Here is a 22,337-nt window from a genome sequence, read left to right on the forward strand (position 1 = left end):
AGATGATATTCCAGAGCTAACGAGCGAACGGCCCCTCGGAACTGGGCAGCTGCTTTGGTGGAGTCTCGAGGTGCTAAGCGAATATAGGCAGTTGGCTCTAGCAGACGGGGTCAGCTCCTCAGGACTATAGGCCGTATACACTTACCGAACACTCCTTTGCGGTGGTGGAGTCGGCCCGTTTGGCTTGTTGACAACTCACGATGCCTGCGATGACAGCTCGTGTGAGCATGATCCGGTGTGCACGCCTCAGAGACCCAACGCTTTCGTCAAAGTTTTGATGAAACGCACCAATGGGGAAAACCTAGGGTCGGCACTTATTTTCCACGCCGAGAGGCTCGGTGGTTTGCTTATAGCACGGCCACGATTGAGGACTCCGATGAAATCTCACCAATCGAGCTCTCCACCTTTCTCCTTCCCCTTCTCCTTCTCACCCCGACCCTTTTGACACCCGCATGTGCAGCTCCTGGTCGCCGAAGAAACCAGATCCCTGGAGGACGCGTCCCAGCGCGCTGGACAGGATCCGATTCTTGGACAGCGTGCATCCACCCGCGGAACGGCGCGTAAAGTCCCGCCGACAGATCGTCCTCCAGGCCTGCCGGCGAGGAGAGTTGGTGGATCCCGATATATACACCTGGCCGACTAATCGAAGGGTCAGATTGTGGTTAATTTTCCCGGTGGGTTGTGCGGGTTGGCAATGGGCGACGGGCGATGGGCTTGCAAATAATCGATGGGGCCGAGGTTGGTCCCGGCGAGTGTCCGAGACGCTCCCGTCGCGGCATCCCAGTCCTTTGGTGATGGGGAAGTATGGAGCCCGGTGGCTGACTGTAATCTTAGCACCAAGTCTAGGAGGAAACGACTGACGAAAAGGCATAAAAAGCGCGCCTTTGGGCCGGCAACCGCCCCCGTCGATGACGATTGTCCCCTTTTTCGACCTGAAGCCTCAGCCTGATGGTTATTTGATTTCACTCTCTTCCGAAGGCACCGGGCCGTCTGACTTGCGTAGTCCATCCAGAGCGCTGGGATGAACGAGCTACACCGGTACAAGCAAAGATATGCGCGACGTAGTGGTCCCCCCCTTTCTCTTGGATCCCATTTATAGCTGTACTATAGATCTCTGTCATTGTGGCGATTCCTCTCGGAACCCACGACGCCTGGTGACTGGTTCCCGCGCAGCGGAAAGGCCCGACGCGAAGGATGAAGGGGCCAAGGGAAGACAATCCCATTCTGCGTCGTCAATAATCACCAATGGCCGCATCCCGTTGTTGGAATACCGACCAGGGGAGAGAAAGCCGGCGGATCCTCCCGTCCGGCGTAGCCGTTATAGATGGGGGATGGGGACGCCATATGGCTCCAACGCTCCGCTGTGGTCTCGTCCTGGCCGGGTGATGCATTGCTGGCCGCAACCCCTGGTCTTTGCTTCACGTAGTCTCCCATTCAATGTCTGCAGTCGTTCGCCTTGGTGGACCGGGTGAACTGGCTGGACGGAACGGGCAGAATGTAGGTACGCGACTGTCATCCTGCGCCTTTTAAACATTGCCTACGCGACCCGAGCGATCGGCAGGGACGATTCCGGGGCATTGGCTCCTGGGAAGACTATCACGAAATCGGGCAATGGGGCGTCTCCTGAAGCTCTTGCTCAGGGGAAGGTACCTGATACGGCGCGAAACTGGGGCACTGGGCGTGGCCTGCTACCACCTGCCTCGATTGCTTATGACCCGAATGACTTGCAGGATGGTCGCCCTGGGAAGAAGAGAGTCAAACGGAGTCTTTTTTTTGGGGGCTTCTATTGTGGAGCTGAAAATGCTTGAATTTTGCCTTCCGAGGGTCGGTCTAGTCCCCAATCAAATCCTAGTGTCGGACACGCAACAATGATAGCTACGTCCCTCCGAGAATGCCTCCATTCTGCCACATCGAGACAGCTGCGGAGAACGAGATTTGGTTCGTAATTATCTGACTCTCTGTTGTCGTCTCGAGCCTTTGTGAAGTTGGGAGGCAAACCGTGAACTCATCCCATGCGGCCGTTGGCGGAATGATCACAAGCAGGGAGGCACCTGCTTCGGATCCAAGATTTATATCGTGGTGACAGGTAAATTGTTGGAAGGCACGATCTTAACTAGAAATGCTTGTCAAAGTGAGATGCGCTAGAAAGCGCAGGATTCCGCCGTTTTATTGGGCTATAAACGAGCCTGGGACTTCAAGGCAACGGTCGTCGAGTGCCGATCAAACGAACAAAACTGGAAGAACTGCTCCCGCAAGCATTTCACCAGATTTATCCTACGATGTGGTAGATTTACCACCAAATCCTCAAATAACTCGGGCGAAGCATCTCCCAACGGCTCATCTCCAGGTAATTCCCCGAACACACTCTCAGTCCGGTGCTCGTCGAGGAACATATAGTGGAGCAGACTGAGCCACCATGCTTGCATCCAGGATCCCTTGGTGAAGAAGGAGTCCCCTATCAGCACCTGGAATCCACGATCGAAATCACCAGCGCTGCAAGGTGCCCCCAAAACATCCTCTTTTGCCCAAGAAACCTCGAAATACCCAAATGGCGTGGCGTCAAATTCTCCCAGTAGCCCGAGCTTATGCGTGGTCGGATCTTTGCGCAGGTGCTCAGGGTGCTCATGGGAGTCCCCCGTGGCGCCCATTTGACCGTTCATGGCGGAATTTGTCTGCCATTGATGAAGGAGTTCCGCATGTAATGGGTTCCGGTGATCGATCGTGACTAGAAAAAACGTCTTATCTAGCTGTGGAATGTATCGACTGTACGCGACCGATCCAGGTGTTGGCTTTGGAGGCCGGAGTGGATGGGTACAAAACGTAGTGGCGGTAGATGTGGTGACATGGTGCAGGTGTGGCACTGCAGTGCTCGACGACGGTGTCCAAATGGGACGAGAGCCTAGTGGTGAAGCACAACCTTGCCAGAAGGCGCTGCGAAAGACCATCAATTCGTCTTTTGTTCGGAGACCGAGCATGGACCGCTGCAGTTCTTCAGCGATAGCATCGCTGCCGTGTCCTTTCAGTTGTAGGCGAATGATCTCCAAGTTGGGCTCCACAGTAAAAATCGCGTAAATAATCAGCCAGATGTGGTTGATGGTAACGACACCCATGCTGTTCCAGGTGCAGACACTCATGGGGCTCGGCCGAAAGCCTCGTTGAGTTGAAGAGGCGGCGGTTGCGGTTGAGAGCTGCGGGCGAGTGAAGGATAGACGATCATAGTAGACTTCTCTAGGAAGAGTTGATGCGCCGGTGGGTTGAGCTCCTTTTCGCAGATGGAAAACTTCTCTGCCATTGTCGTCAATACCAGGAACGAGATGAAGTGTGGTCAGATATGGATAGGGAAGACGGATTTTCGTATCCGTGGGCCATGACGGGGTGATCATGTTCATGCTTTCTCAACTCGAAGAGGCGAAATATTGGAAGATTGGGAGCTCACCCTGGCCCTTATATGTCTTCGATGATGTGCTTTTGCCGAGACCACCAGATCAAAGCAAGACCCCAAGATCGATATCGGAGTGATCATCGCAGTACCTGCTCCTGGTAGCTATTGGGAGATTGTTCTGTTGATCTCAAAGCTGACGTATAGGTACACTTGCCTCCTATTGCATGTAATTTTGATGAAACACAAGGGTCATGCAGTCCTGAGTACTGGGCAGTGGAGAGGGTCCGTAAACAGCAACTCAGATAGCCGTGTCGACTAGGGCTGTGGATATAAACGTGAAGATCGTGCTGATCTTTACGCTGCTGTCCGTGAATATCACCAGTACTGGTATTTGTGGCTCCACTCCACTTGCTTAAGCCTAATCTACTATTCCGTTACATCTCGACTTTGCCGGATATTTACAGCACACCGGAGGGCTTGATACAGGTTATACATACGATACTACAAAACCGTACCAATATATTTCAAGACATGTATCACCGTAATCACTGGTTTCTAACAGTGTCGGATCAAGAGGGACTGTCTAGGTAGACCTATTTAGTTAATGAGCGACCAGTTGCTCTCTGATGGAAAATATCACCGCGGCGGATCAGTCATCTATTCGTTAGGGTAGGAGCGACGCTGATCTTGTAAGGCTTTGCACAAATCGCCTGTCTACCTAGGTAGCAAGTAGTACCGGCAGATTGAAACGTAACCAACCGCTTGGAGCATACGCCTTTTGCACTCTTGTACCCCAGAAATCAAAGAGTTGGTAGATCGAGACCCCTCGAATCATTGCTCGAGTAAATCATCCAGGTACTCAGTCACCCTTTGCACTAGGATTCGACGAGGCTCAGCTTGGTCCGGGTCGCTGAGTGCGTGCGAAGCGTTGGGAATGACCATACTCCGCGGGCTCCAGAATTTCCTTCCGCCTACGTCGATCACTGTCTGCCACCGCTTGAGCAGTGCCTCTTTATCTACCCACGGCGGCACGGACTGATCTCGGCCTGAATACAGCACCAGCAGCTTCTGTTTCAGTAGCCCTCGAGCTCCCACCATCCCGAAAGTTTCGGCCAAGCGTGCATCGCTCAGATCGGAGCTGAACAGATCATCCTCCTCTGGCTTCTCGGGACTGTCAGGGCTGACCAGACTCAGGAAACGTCGGCTGCTGACTGGCGCTGAAGTGGGATACCCAATACGTCCAGTCACAGACAAGGGCACCACCGTGTCGACCGAGTCATTATCTTCGTACGTATTGCGGCGCGCATCCTCGACTGCCTTATCGTAGAGTGCGCGCATGGCTGCAGGGCTGTCCCGCTCCGTGCCGCACTTGATCACCCACAAGATCCCCTCTCGATCAGAAACAGGCGCCTGCATGATCACGCCGTCGACCGGTGGGCGGATTATGGGTGCCTGATCTTTGTCAAAAATGGGATGTGCCGGCCGCGGGTTCGGGCAATTGATGTAGTGCATCACGTCCTGGCTGCCCGTCGAATGACCCATTATCACCACTTTGCCAGCTCCATAGTGCGGCTCCTTATATTCCCGGATATAGCTCACGCATTGTGCGATCTCGTCGATGTCCTGCCCCAGCCTTCCCATGCCCCAGCCTCCGTATGAGCAGGAGAGAGTCAGTTGGAAGATTGTCCATTCTGTGCCCTCCAGTGCTCGTACAATATCGCTGACATATTCGGTTGTGCCGAGGCCATCGCCCAGTCCGCCGATGAAGAGGAGTGTGTGTGGCTGCTTCCGGGCGGACCCGCGAGTGTATTCGAAGGAGATGAGACTCGGAGTCTGCGACGGAATAGGGTCAAGGTTAGGTAGCTGTGAGGATCAATTGTCGGAGAAGCGAGTACACACAACATGGTGGAGGATTCCTGGCTGGCCACGGGCCAGGGAGGTGAGTATTTTGAGTTGCATTTTAGGCAGTTGCAGAGGGAAGCTGTTGCGGAGTGCGTCAGATCAGATAAGAAATCAGATAAGCCCGTGGTGCCGATAACGGGGTGCTGGATGGGGAATTAGGGCCTTGGTGGCGCTTATGTCATTAGGGTACGGGTTAATCCTGGACTCAACGTGATATTGAACAAAAGTGGAGAGAAGAGGGCGACGCTGCAACTTGTTTGCATTTTGACTGCGCATCTGGCCGTCGAGGCTTGGGAAGGCATCATATTGAGCATGTGGGATACGGATCATACCAGGTGAGCTCGGTCTCTTGAGCGCCATGAATGACGAAGAGAGGTAAGAATCGACACCGAAGAAAGAAAGAACCAGCAATGTTACATCTATCCGCCAGTTTGATGCAGGAACTCTTCATTTCTCTAGTTGCTTTTGTCGAACACGACCTGGGATGTCTCAGCTTCACAGAGGTCTAGGGCCAGAGCCAGAACCCATCCATGGATCATTGTGCATACGCATCTGTCATCACGTTGCCTAGAAACCCTGCCCAGTGACCAAAAACAAGGAGTAGCCGAAGGCAAATATCGATCTCCAACTGTACAGTGAGTATAGATGCAAGTCGACATTTACAGCTGGGTATTCATCGAACGTAAGGGAAGTCATACCCCGTACGTACCTCGTCGCAGCAAACCAGTGCAATACAGGACTCTCTCGTACATCTGTTACGTATCATACCTGAGTGGGTACTGCATCTTACTGTAATTTATCAGCCGTCCCCACGCGCTTCTTCATTTAGCGGAAACTTGACCTCAGCCACTATTGCTCCCCAGTTGGGAGCGTGAACAGAATAACTGTAGCAGTCATCGGAAGCAAGTTAAAAGAAGAAGCAGTGCACATATAATTGAGGAATATGAATATTTTTTAGACATCTTGTGTTTCGCTATGCTTTAGTTAGCAAACTATGCAGGTACGGAGAAATCTCGGGTTAACCACCTGCAGTGAATGATTTTGATCTGATATGATCAACACTAGACTGGAGCACTCGTAGTTCAAGGATCAACATCTCAATGGCCTTCTGTGTCTAGAATTTCCGCGTAACGGTAAAATACGTAGAACATATCCACTGCCATCGCAACTTACCAGACCCATCTGGAGTATGCAAGCAGCCCCACGAAGCTTTCTGGAACAAGAGGCTGGTTTAAGGAGTGAGGTGCAGCTGCAATTTTCTACTTCTAAGGTCCTGCAGGATATAACTTGCTCCGACGTGTTACCTCAGAGCTCACTCTGCCCTGCACCATTCAACCATGCCTCTCAATACTTGCCAGCATCCAGTGCCTGGCAAGATTCGATTGCCACACCCATACCTGACAACCTACCACCTGGTCCCCTCTACCAAGATTCATCATAGCAATCGATTGTTTCAGTTGCAAAAAGATAGCGAGGGGGAAGCACAGGCTTTCCCTCATGTCCTGGACAATGAACAGCTCTACTTCAGTGAACTACAACCTGCCAGGCAAGAACAAATGGTCTCGAGCTCCGACAACACAGCCTGGGCTCGCGCTCATTACAGTCCTCGCTGCCTCTGCACGTGGGAAGGTATCTATGCACCCACAGTCGGTCAAATCTGGCTGTTTTTGTATGCCATCTTTACCGTGAAAGAGGAAACCGAGACCTTCCTGCTTCAGCTTCAGGGCCACGATGCTGAAGCTCTGGCACATTCGCTCCGGCTATCCATGGTTGCCATAGATCACCCGCTACCCTCCAGCCGCTCAGTTGATTTCGCTCCCACCTCCAATGAGCTTCTTGTCATGCGCAGCGCTTTTTGGCAGGGCTGTGCTTCTCCCTTCGGCATTCAGCCTATCTGGCTTCCTACCTGGAACTCTGGGGCCGCGGTTCCCCATCTCGACTACACTATGACCTCGACGGATGCCATGCACCGCCGTCATCCTCGACGAACTCCCAAGCCTACCCCAGGTAGTATTGTGTACAGTCGGTACATCCCCTTCCTGGATGAGCACTTCTCTCTTGTTGCTTTGGATTACCAGAGCCCAGAGCACCTGAATCTTTTCCACAGCTGGCAGAATGACCCTCGCGTCGCCAAGGGCTGGAAGGAAACTGGTACCCTGGAGGAGCATCGCGACTACCTGCGCCAACAACACGAAGACCCGCATACTTTGACTGTACTGGGCCGCTTCAACGACACCCCATTCTCCTACTATGAAATCTTCTGGGCGAAGGAGGACACCATTGGCGCGCACTATGCCTCGGAGGACTTTGACCGTGGCCGCCACACTCTCGTGGGCAATGATGCTTTCCGAGGCCCGCATCGTGTGATGGCCTGGTGGCCGAGCATGATTCATTACGTGTTCCTCGACGATCATCGTACGGAGAATGTCATCGGGGAGCCCATGTCCACCAACGACAAAGTGCTTAGCTACGATTATACCTTTGGCCTCCACCAGGATCAAACAATTGACCTGCCGCATAAGAGGGCCAGTCTGGTTAAGTGTACTCGTGAACGCTTCTTCCAGCTTTGTCCATTTAACCAGGGGGAAACGCATATCGCAGGCACGGGGCTAGGCTTCATGCCGCGGTTGTGAAATGAAAAACCATCCGTTCTTGATGCTCATGAAACTGATTAGAACCGTGGTATCCTTGTCTCTGCACTTTATAAACTCAAGAGCGAGAGGGTGAAAATTTGCAACTATGGACTAGAAATGACACCATTTGAATGAACGTGTTCGAAGTTTTGAGTCTGTCATAACACCTCTTCTAGTTGTAGTCAAAGGGTCAATACTGGACTGACAACTGCAAGCTGTTCCTTGGGGTGGGAATAGCCAAGGTTGGAATCTGATAAGAATGAATAATACGGGTGTTGACGCTCGGCACAACCCATCCCAAAATTTGAACCGGGCTAGCTGAGCCCATGGAGTCAATCAGGACTATCCCCGCTTGCTGGCCATGGCACAGTATTACACGTAACTAATATATTATGACAAGTTTTGGGGAGCGGCACCATCGTATCAGCCTGATTGCCGCGCTCCACCCAGCTACGCAATCAAACCCACCCTGCGCTCGTCGCGCTGAAGTCAAATGAAATATCTTGGCGTCAAAAATAATCATGACCAGAGAGTGGTACTTAGGAGTCAATATAAACTGCCCTGTTCAACCGAATTGTCCGAAGCATTTTCCATATAGCACTGTCCGAACTGGGAAATGGAAGCCACGTGCATCATCATAGTAATTAAGACAACAGAGTCAACATGACCGGAAAGGGCACAATGTTATGGTTTTAAAGGTAATTTTATCAGGCAAATCCGTAGTAATCCACAGTCGCCCGGGTCCCAAGGTCGGATCTCAGGAAGCTGTAAATTACTCTAGGGCTCTCAAGACGGTATCATATACAGAGTTACAGCTCAGCGTGTCAATAGATCCACGAAGATATAACCCTCGCGCTATCCCGTCCGTTCGGAGAACACAAAGCTACTTCCTTCTTCCGTCTGGTGTACGGAATCTGCATGACTACCAGATCAGAGAACAACGACAGAGATTTTGGTTGCTTGAGTGATCTAGTAATTCCCGCATCCAGCTGGGATGGATTTCCAGGCATCATTCAAGCGGCAGCCGCCGACCCAAAGCTTTGGGGCAGTATCATTTCCAGCTGTCCATGTCATGCTATTGGTGTTTAACCGCCCTCGAGCCCTCAACGCCATGCCCAGCTCTGCGCAATATGATCTCGAGTCGCTTTTTACGTGGTATGACAATGAGCCGTCGCTCCGCTGCGCCATTATCACAGGCGCCGGTCGAGCCTTTTGTGCCGGTATGGACTTGAAGGAATGGAACGAGACAAATGCACTCCGAGCAAATGGGAAGCACCCCAGTCAACCCCCAATGCCGCGGTCCGGGTTTGGCGCACTCTCGAGGCGTCATGGCAAGAAACCTGTCATTGCTGCAGTCAACGGACTAGCGTATGGCGGTGGGATGGAGATCGTCGTCAATATGGATCTGGTGGTTGCTGCCAAGAGCGCTCGATTCGCTCTTCCTGAAGCGAAGCGCGGTGTTGTCGCCATGGCAGGCTCTCTGCCGAGACTGGCACGAACGATTGGGCGACCAAGGGCAACGGAGCTGGCACTCACTGGTACAAGTATCAGCGCTGCCAAGGCCAAGGAATGGGGACTGGCCAATGCAGTAGTGGAGGACGGCGTGCCTGATTGCCCTGTGCTGGAAAGGCCAGCTGTGATGACAGCGCTGGAGTATGCGAGGAGTATCATCAGCAATAGCCCCGACAGCGTCATTATTAGTCGAGCGGGGATCATGAGTGGATGGGAGGAGGGAAGCGCAGAAAACGCGACCCGTTTATTGAGTGAGAATTGGGAGTCGATGTTGAGCGAGGGTGAAAATCTCCATGAAGGAGTGAGGGCATTTGCCGAAAGAAGGGAGCCTCGGTGGGTGAGCAGCAAGCTATAAACTAATTCCAAAGTAATCCCTCATCTAGCCTATTTCTACCTTTTGCTCTTGGGTCTTCCGTTTCTGTTGTCGCATAGATTTCAATTTCAACATGAGGATATACAATACCCATCTCAGCATGGACAAAGACAAGGCAGAGCCGGCGACAATCTCGTATTTGATAGAGTCAACAATCTCATTACCAGAAATGTAGGCTTTCCCTTCCTATTTCATTTTATCATTTATTACCCTAAGTATTCATATGGTGAACTCTAATGCTTCATTATACTTTTCCATGACTGAGCGTCTAGTCTCTTCATGGTGTTCCTCACAATTCCAAATGTTGTGGTTAATTGATGGCTGTGTTAAATACACAAAGAAGACTCTAGGGGATTCTTTACATGTTATGCTTGATTTTCTTGGCATCAGTGAGCTTCCTATTTGAACGTAATTATAGGAAAGTGGATCAAACGCTATATAAGAATAGGACTACCAGTTGTGGCTGAGTAGAGTGTGGTATTGGCAACTGAACCATGGCTATGGCGAGCTTCTGCACTAAATTCCAGTTGACCGCGATTGCCGCCGCATTGCAAGTGTGGATATCTCAGGGAGTATATGTGAACAGGGACGGAAATGCTACTTGGAAATATAGAGGCTGTTGGTTAGTTATACTTTTAAATCACTTCTAGGTTATATATCTCTTTTCCTCTTTCTCTCTTTCTGTCATAACCCTGACTTCGTCAGCCATACCCCTTGTCATTGTTCCAGATCCATTGAGTTTGACGAGACTTCTCCCAATCAACGTAGCCAATCAGCAGTTCTCTGGTACTTCGAAAAAGATTCCAAGGTTCCAGGAAAGCGGATGGTTTCATACATCACACCGAACTTCTTGATGTCTAAGAGAACCACTATACTTACCTAATATCCAGCATTTGGCTACGTAAGCCTCACATGTAAGCTGGTCTTGGGAGCAAGCTCTTGCCAAGAAGTTGCTACGCCTTGTGAAAACTGTGGTGTTCATTCGGGATGTGCGCTGGCCGATCGACGATGGCCATGCATTCATGGAGCTTGTATCAGCTCGTACAGGACAAGATCTGTGTGTAAGTGTAATATACAGCATGGCTTGACTTGGTATTACCATACATCCGATTTACACGCCCGAACTGTGCTATACATACTTTGGTCTAAGAGAAAACGGGGGCTAGCGATGATCATTCTGCCCTTGTTTCACCGTCCAATGATCACCTGAATGCTCCATGTGGACACTCGATCGGTATTTATTCGGCAAGTCTAAAGAGAGCGAGATCTGAATATCAGGAGCGAGACACCTGGGCATTTCCCAGGCCGTCACTTTCGAAATATAAAAAGGGTTGCTGACTTGAACACAACATGTCCGATATCCAAGTAACTATCAGATCTTGAGATGGAACCCTGGGCATGCCTCATATTCCTTTGCCCCCAGTATACTAGTACAGTCAGGGTTCGAGGCCATAGAGAGTGGATTCACTGGTCACTTACTAATCGGAGATTCGAGCTCCGCGGCATTTGATCATATAGTGGACCCAACGTCTTGACCCGTATATAGTTATGGATCTCCATCAGGGCCCACTGGATGAATTACCCTGCGGGATATCCGTTAGTTCCATGGTTGGTGCTAGATCTGATTATTCTCCACATCCAGGACTGGTCCAGGGTGCGTGATTGAATTGGTACTGCTATCAGTCTCTATGAGATTTCCGGGAGAATGAGAGCGTTCAAGTCTGCACAGGAATGCGTTGGAAAAGTAATGATTGATAACTCAAGCAAAACCAATATCAAGAGGGAACTTGCTGATCTTTTCCAAGTCAATATAACACACGCTCGATCAGGGATAAGCGGGCCCTCTCATTGTTAGATATTAGTGCGCAACACAACGCTTGGCAAATATTATCAACCCTAGAAGCCCTGCCGGTTGGCCGTGGGAAAATATGACCATTGGCAACGTGTGACTAGCTAGTTACAGAGGTCATACCATCGCCCCGGTGTAGAGAAGAGCTCGTTTAAGGCAGAATTTTTACTGAGGTACAATAAAAGGAACACCCGGGGAGAAACGGAGATGGAGAATAGAGCCAAGCAGTACCCTAGAGAAGTAGGCCCAGTAAGAGGCAAGAATCCGATAATGGATGTGACTGGCAGATGGGACAAAAGAAAAATCTCAGAATATGTGGTGATATTCTCATATAACTTCCTCCAAGTCAGGTAACATGGCCTGGCTACTCAGTCTCCTCAGGAGGCATGATAAGAGGAACAGGTCCAACAGGAACCACCATCTGAGCGTTACCGCTTCTTTTAGAAACAGCAGCACAATAACCAAATTTGTACTGTTAAGTATAAGCACCAGTGAAGATATGTATGGCCTTTCCTCAAGGTACTTACGATGTCAAAAAATGTGGTCTGCTTAAAGGCCCCTCGAGTCAACTCAGACTCATCATAATAGAGTCTGCGATACCAACGGTCAAGTAGTGGATAATCATGTCTGATCATTTTGAGGTTGCACTTGAATATCAGATAGTAGGCCACGTCAAATCGTGCGATAGTCGTGTATAAGCGAATATCTGCCTCCGTTATATACTCACCAAAGAGAAATGGCTGGTGTTCCAGCTGGCCAAGGTGAGCTTCAATACGGTCAAGGGCTTTGAAAAGAGGGTAAATGCTTTCCTCGTACGCCTCCTGCGTAGTAGCAAATCCCGTCTTATAGACGCCGTTGTTGATTTGCGGATACACCCAGGCGTTCATTGCATCTATCTCACTTCTCAGGCGCTCTGGGTAAAGCCCACCGCCGGGACGGTTCACCTCGCGGAAGGCCTCGGGCAGAAAATCGTCAAACTCGGTGTACAGCATACGGATGATCTCGCTGCTTTCGTTGTTGACGATCGTCTCCTTTTTCTTGTCCCACAGGGTCGGAACGGTGTATCGTCCATCGTATTGGGGATCTGCCTTCAGATACAGCTCTTTGAGATACTTGAACCCGTAGAGAGGATCCTTCTCAGCTGAGCCCCATCTGCCGGAGAAGAACCAACCGTCTGGTCCCAGCTCGGGATCAAGAATTACCATCTGAATCACCTCTGACAGTCCCTTCAGTGACCAGACTATGTAGGCCCGGTGCGCCCAGGGGCAGCCATAATTGATGTAAAGCACATAGCGGTCCCTTTCGGCCGGGAAATCGGCGGAGGGATTCTGCGAAACCCAGGACCGAAAGGCCGAGTCCTTGCGTCGGAAATGCCCATCCGAGTCGGCGAACTTGTAGACTTTTGCTTCCTATACGAGTTAAATAGGGCTCCCAAGAACGAAGAAACAAATCAGCCCACAGAGCCCTTACTTGGCCGCTCATTTTTGATAGCCCCGGTAGAGTTGATATGCCCCGTAAAAGAAGTGATAGTGAAGGATGTAGTTACTCGAGGAAAAAGAGAAAGGCGGAGCAGTATATCCTCGTCAGCCCAGAGTCAAAATTCAGCAGAACATGGCTCCAGAACGAGGCTGGAATCGTCTCGCACGCGCACTCGCATGGGCTGACTTCCCCGAGGTTCGATCCTCGCGGAGCTGACAAATCCGGCGTTCGCACTTCGTCATCAGACCTGTCAACCTGGACAAATTACAAAGCAGACCGTGGATTGATTCCGAACCTCAAGAAAGAGATATCTGCTGGACAATGTTATCATACACCAAAGGCTTGACCTCTCAAGGACTGGTGTTTAGCCCAAGTTGTCGTGCTACCTCAACGAATCCACCCGAGTCTATTCCCACCCAGATGTCAACAAACCCTTCGGCTTTTGCCCGCGCAATCTGCTCGGCAGACCATGCCTCCTCCAATTCACGCTCCACATAGATTGTCTGGAACCCGCAAGCTTTAGCCGCCTGCAAGTCCTTGAGATGGGCTGCGACCAGGGCACACTGCGATGGTTCGCGCCCGAGCAGGTTTGCTGCGCCGTGATACACCCTCGGCGAGGGTTTATATGCGCCGAAGTTCTCGGCACTCACAATTCGACTGAATGGTAACGCTCCATGTTGCACAAGATCTTGCAGCAGCGAGACATTGCCGTTTGAGAGCGTGGAAGTGGCGAATCGACTGTTCAACAATTCGAGCCCGAGCACACTGTCCGGCCACGGATCGAGCCGATGCCAGCATAGAGCAAGCTCCCACAGCTCACTGTCCCCAAACAGCTCCCCAAACCCTCGTAGCTGGAGCAGATCTTGCAGTGCAGTATAATGGTGTTGGTCGACCAACACGAACTCTTGGGATAGATCAAATGTGCTTGTAAATATTGTGTAAGAATTCCGCCATTCCTCGGCGAGGCATCCCCAGTCGTGCATCGTCAGCGCAGATGCGCGATTACGCACTTCAGCCGGGAGTTTCTTGTTGGGATCGGCCAGGGCCTGCTGGGCGGCAGCACTCAGCGCCTTGATGATGCAGGATCGCCATTCGACGACCGTACCAAAGGTATCGAAGAACAATATCTGAAGAGAGTTTCGCGACATCGTGGGGTGATCTGCGGGCGTCTAGGATTCTCCACGGTGGTTGGGATCAGAATGTCAGCGGTTGTACGACAGGCTCGTTCAGATCCGGGCCTGCAGCTGGATCGGTGCATGCGAAGTCGATATGTCGCGTGGAGACCCGGGATTTTGGGTATACGGCTGACTCAGTTGAGAGGGGAGGAGACCCCGTGGACCGAGGTTAAGGAAGCATTTGATGCGACAAGAATAGTTCAGGCTGATCGATCTGCGCGCGATGGTTTGACTCATCTTCAACCACATGGCCTTATTGACCAGCCCAACCCCTTGGTGAACCATTCTTGCTAGCTTGGCTCAGAGCTGCCTGTCAATGATGGAACAGCATTTTCCCCACGAATCGCTCTGGTCCTTACATGGGTGTGTATAGATCTCAAATGACCAGAAGGGAAAATACAGTACAAGGTAGATATGGGGATAAAAGTGGAAGCAGAAGAAGGGAGATTGCTGGGTGCGAGGAGAGAGGGATGCCGGCTTCCAGTCTGACATTCCTCAACCGCCCTCTCTTCCTCTCCCCAACCTTCTGTCTCTACCTGTATCTCTCTGCCTCTTTCATGATCTCCACCCTCTGCGCCTCCAGGCCCGGGCGCCGGATTAGCGCCGTGCCTCTGTCAAAACTAAAAAAAGAGAGACGGGGACTTGACCCTGCATCATCGAATGACGAGTCCCCGCTCCAAATAGACCTGTCAACGGCCCGTGTCTGCGTCGACGCCCTCCAAGAGGTGGGTCAGCGTGCACCGCAATGGCTCGCGGGGATTCTTCCGCCTTCAGGAGCTTTTGCGTTCTCTATCCGGTGCTCGTCGAATTGCCATTGGGACCAGTGGTGACTGAATCTCGAGTCATACTTCGTGGTGAGTCTGGACCGAAGCACTACTCACGCCGGCCGCATCAACGGGGCATTAATGTCAATGATGTACATGCTTGTTGCAGGCGACACTGATTGGCTAATGATGTTCTTTTTATTTAGCTGCGTTTAACGTCTGTGCCGTGCGATCGGCAGTTGTGGCTCAACGTCCGGTAGGGAGCCTGCACGACTATACGACAAAAATCAACGACCGGCGATCACCCATCGCGAAGCTCAATTACATAAATATGCCCTGAAGGCCGGTTCTAAGATAACATCGACATCGTGTACCAGACTTTGAAAAACAAAACAAACGGCCCTCGGTTCTTACCTGGTGGGTGACGCGAGCTGCTCGGTGGGGACCTCGGATGGATCTCGCGGAAACGGAGACTCCGGTGTTCACCCCCCTTTTGGTGCATCATAGCAGGGGTACATATAAGAACTCGCTATCTGGGCCCGTCGAGTGACAGAAGACGAGCCAAATGCTGCATCGCCACGTCGAATACGAACCTCGGCCTACCAGAACCTCCAGACCACATGCAGCCCGAGTATCCTAAAACACAAACACTGGCCGTGGGCTGTGATTGAAGGAAATTGCCTTCGACGATCATCATGAGGGAACCTCACGCTAGGGCGGACTGGCCAACGCCAGAACAGGGGAATGGTCATTCCAAAACACGCTAGTCGTTCCTCCTTTTCCTCATCCAGGAGAAACCCCAATTTATTCGATTCGCCGGCTAGTTTAGGGCCCGTGGAATTGTCATGATTGGCCATTGTGAGGGTCTTTGATTACCGCCGCAATGGAGATAATAATAAATGGCTACCTTTCTTTTCGAATCCACCGATGGCACAGCAATCGACACAAAGAAAAAAAAAAAAAAAGGGGGGGGGGGGGAGATCCTCCCCTTGTGCACCGCCGACCCGAAAGGCCCAGGTGCAAGCTGGACGCGTTGTTTGGACCCATCCCGGAGCGCGCTGGGCGTGGTGGAACCCTGATCCGGGTGTTGTCACAGACGAACACCTTCCCCATGCTGGAGCCTAAGCTGCGAGTGGACTCGGCCGATCACAGCATCATCTCGACTCCGTTTCCTGTCCCGTGCCCTCCGTTTGTCTGTGCCGCTGCCTCGAGTCCGACATTCCCAGCGCCTTGGTTTAATCTGTTTAACGTTGGCTCCCCGTTTAGTCCCACCTTCAATGCAAGACCGTCCGCTCTGGCCGTGGCCGTGGTTCGTCTTTCTCCCCCAAACCTCTGACATCTGGGGCTCCCGCGGCATTCCATGGTTCCCTACAAATAGACCCTGTAGGGGCATTCCGTCAACAGAGCACCGGTCAGCGCTCTTCCAACCGTTGCAAGCATCCTCTCCGGGTGTGATACACATGGCCTGGTGTATTCCTTGAGAGGCTAGTCCAGCAACCATGCCTTTTAGTGTCTTGGGTGGCAGCTTCGTAGTGGAGAAAGCTGCGCCTGGCTAATCGGGTGGGTTTCTAGCTTCTCCATGTCCCCCCTAACGAACACCCCTGGACCTTTCTTTTTTTCCCTCTCGTGCATGCCGGACTTTCCCACGCTCCTGGCATCCGGCACAGTCCCGATGGCAAGGCTGATCTTGGTTCTTCCCAGACCAATCTCCCAGCGGGTTTAAATGAGCCGTCTCCGATCGTCGCCTCGTCTGTAGTTTCTGGTGGCAGATCAGGTCCTCTCCAAGACCCGGACAAAAGACCTGTGCCCGTTCTGGAGTAGTGGCCCCCATAACATTGCACAAGTACGGTCTCGAGCGATCGCGATCGGCTCTTCTCGAAGCCCGCAATCCCAGGGGCTTGACATCTGACTCGTCTCCCTCCCTGCCCACCTCCGACCACAATTGCTTTCCTGGCATTGTAAGTAAACATACGACCCTCCGTGCATATTGAAATAGCTGCATTGGCACCCTCGCGCTGAGGCGTGCATCTCGCATTCGCGCTGTAACCGGTGGCTGACAGAGTGTTCCACAGCACCCGCCGTTGAATTTATTGCTTCTTGTGACCCTTCAACCAAGACTGCGTGGCTTTCGACAGCCCCCAGCCAAACACGATCTTTTGGAACCCGCCTGGACGGATGATTGAATTACGGTAGTCGTTGATTGATGGGAACTGGCCGTGTCGTGCTCTGGTCAGCACAGGGAAACGAAAGCAGAGAACTTCCGGGTGATGATTTGAAGGTTTCCCATTACACGCGCAGCAGAGATGGCCTCGGACTTGCAGTCTCCGGCTGCCTCTATAGGCGAACCTTCTCCTGCCCCGGATCCCTCTTCTCGAGTGCGCCCTAAGGCCAGATCAAGATCTCGCCCTCCTCGACCTCGACGAGACTCGTCCCCCGCGCCCTCCTCGCCCCCAGGCCTACCAACCCCCGCATTCTCGCCAGACGCCCAGACGGATGGACAGAGCGACGGTGAAGACATTGACGAAGACTCGCTATCTCCATTTGACCCGCGCCGCATCACGCCCACCCTCCATGCATCCCTCGTATCGGAAATCCTGTCCCTCCGGCGGGAAGTTGAAAATAAAACTAAGGCAATCGATTCGTTGGAACAGAGCTTGGATGAGTCCCGCACGGAGAGCGAGACGCTGAGCGACAATCTCTCCCAGGCCGCTCGAGAAGCGCGGTCTCTCAAGCACCAAATCCAGCTTCTGGAGGGTGGCACGTCATCTGCGATGACGGAGCTGGCTCGTGAACGGGATGAGGCGGTCGAAAATATCAGCGATGTCCGCAAGAAACTAGAACATGCGCAAAAGAAGGCCCGCAATCGAGAGGAGGATGTCGAGCGGACGCAGATGCTGTGGGATTGCGATCGAGAGAACTGGGAGAACGAACGGCGCAGTCTAGAACGCAAAGTGCACGTGGTGGAGGGCCGCCTCAAAACGGTTCTGACTGAAGTCGCGGCTGCGCAAGAGGCCGGTACTCTCAACTCCCAAACCAGCGACAATGATTACGGCGCCAAGGATAAAATCAAAGACAGTGACACGGCCAGTGTGGCTTCCAGCAGCCAAGGTCGCCGGCGTACGAGTATGACCAGTGTGACGACGGAGGAAGGCGACAATGAAGCCGACTACCATAATGTGCGCTATTCAGTGATGAGCATGGTCCCGGGCAAGGGCGATTCCGGTTTGAATTTGGCCCAAGAATTGGCGTTTGACGAGGAAGATGAGTTCGACCAATCCGACGATGAGACGCCTCAGTCGCCCGGGGCCCTTCCGGAGGAACGACCAATGTCTGTCAATTCACAAGCTTCTCACTCTGTCGCGTCAAAAGCCCAAAAAATATTGGGTCTTTCTATACAAGGCGTGGGGTCGACAACAGCGGCCGATTACCGCTCTCCGTATACCGGCAATTCGGCCGAACCACTGCAGGAACCACCGGTTGAATATCGTGATGCTGGTATTCAATACTCGCCTCCCCCATCTCCGAGAATACAAGCCGTCACACTCGATGAACATATTGCCACATCTGACGATACAACCACGGATCTACGATGTGACGAGAGCCGAGAGGATGCAACGCCGAAGCTTAAAGACACCTCGACGCTTACTATTGCAGTGGAGATGGTGTCTACCTCGTGCCAAACAGTGGGAGAGCTTCCTAGCCCTCCGTGGACCCCCAAAGTGCCCGAGCCATCAGGCCAAGCCTCCGAAGATGCCCAAAATCCAGTCCAGGTGGCTTCAGTATCTACTCAAACTGAGCCGGTTTCGGAGAAGAAGCCCCCCGAGGAGGAAATGCCTTCCTTGTCACCGAACGATATACCATCACACATGGAAATTCCAATGATTGCCATCCACCCACCTGGCTCAGAACCGCCTTCACCTCGGAACAGCGTCGTTCTCCCGCCACAAACCAAAAATGTGTCATGTCAAACCAACTTTCGGTCGGTTGTCGAGGGCCGGTCTGTCGCCATCCAGACCGAGGAGATTCGCATCGATCAACGCCCTGTGAAACTCCCCGCCAGCCTGCTGCCGTCTGCTATTGCAGATCTGCCCATTGCCTCCGAAATTCGGGACTCTGGAGTTGAATCTTACCGTACACCTGTGCCTCCACCACGATCCATTAAGAGAGAGCAGCACCGACCTCCACCAACGGAGCGTCCTGTCAAACCGCCGCGTACATCTGGGTCGGAATTGACACAGGCATACCCTGGTAACAATGACAACGGTCCGCTCTCAGACGACGTGATGTCTGGCCTTCGACGCCCTTTCCGGTCGAGCAGCCTCTTTGCAGGATTTGAACAATTAAGTGACGATGAAGGTCCTGATGCAGAGGAGCGTGATATCTTCACGGATGACGAGCTTCTCAACCGACCGTTCGCATCCTATACTCTGCGCCGTGGTAAAATGGTAAACGCAAAGTCGAGGCCCAGCCTGGATGAGATGACACTTCCTGAGATTGACGAGCACCTCTCTGACCCTGAATCGCGACCTTCCGATGTTGGCCGGGGCACTTCTCGTACCACTCAGCGATTTGGTGCAACTGCGTCCAACAGCCGACAGCCTGGTATGCGCAGAATGGCCATGATCTCTAGCGGAGCGGCAGCACACCAGAAGACTCGAGCCCGTAGTCCCAGCGAGCCAAGTCTTGACAGCGGCAGCGCAGGTTCAAGTATTGCACCTCCGTTCCCAGTTCCGATACGCCTTAGTTCTCGCAAACTCCCCTTGACTGGCAGTGATGGTCCCCCAAGCCCGACTCGCTCCACCGGCCGCCAGTTCTCAGATCGCGGAGCTCGCACGTCTCTCGGGCGACGGCCAACCCTACGCCGAGCCCGATCAGCGGCTGCTATGTCCCAAAGTGACCTGCCGGAGCGTCCAGAGACGTCACCAGCCCCCTCAGCTTCCTCCTTCGCGCCCGATAGCCCATCTTACCGCCCGCCACCTTTGCCATTTGACGATATCACCGCTCCACGTGAGCGACGAAGCACCCAGAAGCGATCCTACCACCGGGCGGTGCCATCCATGAACTGGGACCACGAGCGACGAGACTCAACTGGAGGAGTCCAGCCAACAAGCGTCGTCGACGCCATTGCCCAAACCATGGTGGGCGAGTGGATGTTCAAATACGTCAGGCGGCGCAAGTCGTTCAGCATGGGCGAGTCCAAGGACAATTGGGAGGGTCGTAACCCGGACGAGGTATCGGCCAATATCACGAACAGTGGTGTGCGGCACAAGCGATGGGTCTGGCTCGCACCCTACGAGGGCTCTATCATGTGGAGCAGCAAGCAGCCGACAAGTGGGCCCGCCTTGCTGGGCAAGAGTGGCCGAAAATGTAAGCGTCTCTTTCGAATTGATGTTTGTTTCCTGATCACTTACTCTCGTGCTGTATAGTCAAAATCCAGTCAGTTTTGGATGTCAAGGACGATAATCCACTGCCCAAGGGCTCTGGAAACACAACGCCATTCAATCGCTCAATCCTGGTGCTTACGCCGCAGCGTGCGCTCAAGTTCACAGCATTGACCATCGAACGTCATTATGTTTGGTTGACAGCTCTCTCCTTCCTCAGTCATTCCTCAATCGGCCTACAGGAGCTGGCCTCACTACCACCGGTCCCGCAAGAGGAGCCAGGATCTCCCACGCCACCGTTGGCCACTCTCCGCCGCAATCCAATCCGCGACTCCATTCGTGTAGCCAAAGGTCGGCCACGCCCTATGCCCAAGGGGAAACGCTCCTTTGCCAGCGCCCCTGCTGTTCCCAAGCAGCCACCTAGCAACTTGGATAATCTCAATACGATGGCTGCAGATGCACCGCATGTCCCACGCTTCTCCCATCACAATCAGCACACTCGCAAGCGCAGTAATACTGCACCACGGCCCCCCGCGCTCCACGCCATACGCAGCTTCTCCAGCCAAGGAACCATGCCATCTTCACACAGCGGCACGACGGCGGCCTCCTCCGAGGCCTATTTCTCGCCCGTTGCACCTCCTAGTCTGCCTCCGGGCATTAGAAGCGGCCGCAGCAGCATCAGCCGCACTTCCGAAGCAAGCGGTCGTGCCTCGAGCACTGGCGCTAATAATATGTTTGACGTTGGCACTGTGCGCATGGAGGCCTTCATCGACCACCACGCTGAGCAGATCAACCGCCCCCGCCGCGCACCCTCGGCTCGCGCCCGACACCTGCGCAAGACCTCCAGCCAGTGGAGTGAGGGCCGGTACTATGGGGCCCCCTCTGTTGATGACAGTGAACTCTCCTTCCGATCCGATGATCCCTTCCGCGGCTTCTAATTCTCTTCTATCTTGGGCGTCGGTGTTGATCGCCCACTTCCTTCCTTGCATGTACAGCCACATATTTCGTCTTGACTCTCTCACGCTTTCTGACCTACATACTTTGCTTCATTTCTCTTTTCCCATTTCCGTGTCCTACTTTTTGTATTTGACCTTGTTGATACCATTGTGCGATAGGATACCAAATTCGAAGCAGCGGTGGGAACCGGGGGCGTTGGACTCAAAAGGCTCTCTCAATCCGGAGTGATACTCGTGTCTATATCTGTCAGATAATGTGTACTAGAAACACTTGCTCACTCGGTTTATACGGTGAAAACCTGGTAGACTGGGTCGATATGCAGAAAACTTCGAATTTAGACGTCTTGTAACGGGTATAAACAAGTTCCTTTCGCTTGCGCACATCCAATTCCAAAATCTAGGTAAGCGTCGCTCAACCTTGTCCGCAGTGAACTGGCTGTGCCCCTCACGAGGCGCGCATCGCATCACGCAACCCGGCGAGGAGCAGTCGGGTTTCTCTTTTCGTGCTGGACATCTATCACAGTTTGGCTGCCTCCTTCACCTCTCCGATCTTCAGCTTGGGCGAATATTTCTTAAGCACACTCTCGTTGTGATACTGTAGAGGACGACAAGGTTAGCATGCAGCTCACGAGTCACAGGGTGAGAAGACGTCGCGATCGATTCTTCAAGATCATTGAGGCTACGACTTAGGAGGGGGTCTTCTCTTACCTTCCAAAATTGCTTCGACGCATCCTTGCCTGCAACGCGCTTCAGGATCTTCGCACCACCGGGATGCTCATCGACAAACTTGGTCACGTCGTAGACGTTGCTGTCGACGATGATGTACATGCCCTTCTCGGCGCTGTTGTGGGAGGCGACGTCAGCCGGAGTGAAGGATTGGGACATGGTGAATAACCAGTTGTATGGATATGTCTCGTGCAGAGAAGAATTC

At 52.7% G+C, this 22,337-nt stretch overlaps 8 protein-coding genes across 8 annotated transcripts; 3 read left to right on the forward strand and 5 right to left on the reverse strand.

Moving 5' to 3' along the window:
- Nucleotides 1-2,174: 2,174 nt before the first annotated feature.
- N7459_002095 (uncharacterized protein) lies at nucleotides 2,175-3,389 on the reverse strand (the record flags this gene model as incomplete). The annotated part of the gene is made up of 1 exon (XM_056941280.1): nucleotides 2,175-3,389. The coding sequence occupies one exon, from the start codon at nucleotides 3,387-3,389 to the stop codon at nucleotides 2,175-2,177; it is 1,215 nt and encodes a 404-aa protein (XP_056803135.1).
- An 824-nt stretch (nucleotides 3,390-4,213) lies between these two features.
- Nucleotides 4,214-5,341, reverse strand: N7459_002096 (uncharacterized protein; the record flags this gene model as incomplete). The annotated part of the gene is made up of 2 exons (XM_056941281.1): nucleotides 4,214-5,215; nucleotides 5,282-5,341. 2 exons carry the CDS (start codon nucleotides 5,339-5,341, stop codon nucleotides 4,214-4,216), a joined length of 1,062 nt encoding a protein of 353 aa, XP_056803136.1.
- A 1,280-nt stretch (nucleotides 5,342-6,621) lies between these two features.
- On the forward strand, nucleotides 6,622-7,917 carry N7459_002097 (GNAT family N-acetyltransferase; the record flags this gene model as incomplete). The annotated part of the gene is made up of 1 exon (XM_056941282.1): nucleotides 6,622-7,917. The coding sequence occupies one exon, from the start codon at nucleotides 6,622-6,624 to the stop codon at nucleotides 7,915-7,917; it is 1,296 nt and encodes a 431-aa protein (XP_056803137.1).
- A 994-nt stretch (nucleotides 7,918-8,911) lies between these two features.
- On the forward strand, nucleotides 8,912-9,784 carry N7459_002098 (enoyl-CoA hydratase/isomerase family protein; the record flags this gene model as incomplete). The annotated part of the gene is made up of 1 exon (XM_056941283.1): nucleotides 8,912-9,784. One exon carries the CDS (start codon nucleotides 8,912-8,914, stop codon nucleotides 9,782-9,784), a length of 873 nt encoding a protein of 290 aa, XP_056803138.1.
- Nucleotides 9,785-12,015: 2,231 nt separating this feature from the next.
- On the reverse strand, nucleotides 12,016-13,133 carry N7459_002099 (uncharacterized protein; the record flags this gene model as incomplete). The annotated part of the gene is made up of 3 exons (XM_056941284.1): nucleotides 12,016-12,123; nucleotides 12,179-13,060; nucleotides 13,122-13,133. 3 exons carry the CDS (start codon nucleotides 13,131-13,133, stop codon nucleotides 12,016-12,018), a joined length of 1,002 nt encoding a protein of 333 aa, XP_056803139.1.
- A 347-nt stretch (nucleotides 13,134-13,480) lies between these two features.
- Nucleotides 13,481-14,278, reverse strand: N7459_002100 (haloacid dehalogenase, type II; the record flags this gene model as incomplete). The annotated part of the gene is made up of 1 exon (XM_056941285.1): nucleotides 13,481-14,278. The coding sequence occupies one exon, from the start codon at nucleotides 14,276-14,278 to the stop codon at nucleotides 13,481-13,483; it is 798 nt and encodes a 265-aa protein (XP_056803140.1).
- Nucleotides 14,279-17,372: 3,094 nt separating this feature from the next.
- Nucleotides 17,373-21,388, forward strand: N7459_002101 (putative nuclear migration protein; the record flags this gene model as incomplete). The annotated part of the gene is made up of 2 exons (XM_056941286.1): nucleotides 17,373-20,436; nucleotides 20,496-21,388. The coding sequence occupies 2 exons, from the start codon at nucleotides 17,373-17,375 to the stop codon at nucleotides 21,386-21,388; spliced, it is 3,957 nt and encodes a 1,318-aa protein (XP_056803141.1).
- A 535-nt stretch (nucleotides 21,389-21,923) lies between these two features.
- Nucleotides 21,924-22,291, reverse strand: N7459_002102 (cytochrome b5-like heme/steroid binding domain-containing protein; the record flags this gene model as incomplete). Its single annotated transcript, XM_056941287.1, has 2 exons — nucleotides 21,924-22,001; nucleotides 22,115-22,291. The coding sequence occupies 2 exons, from the start codon at nucleotides 22,289-22,291 to the stop codon at nucleotides 21,924-21,926; spliced, it is 255 nt and encodes an 84-aa protein (XP_056803142.1).
- Between the last annotated feature and the right edge of the window lie 46 nt (nucleotides 22,292-22,337).

The sequence above is a fragment of the Penicillium hispanicum genome (genome assembly GCF_028827665.1).
Source record: "Penicillium hispanicum strain IBT 35686 chromosome Unknown utg000002l_segment0_segment0, whole genome shotgun sequence".
Classification (NCBI taxonomy): domain Eukaryota; kingdom Fungi; phylum Ascomycota; class Eurotiomycetes; order Eurotiales; family Aspergillaceae; genus Penicillium; species Penicillium hispanicum.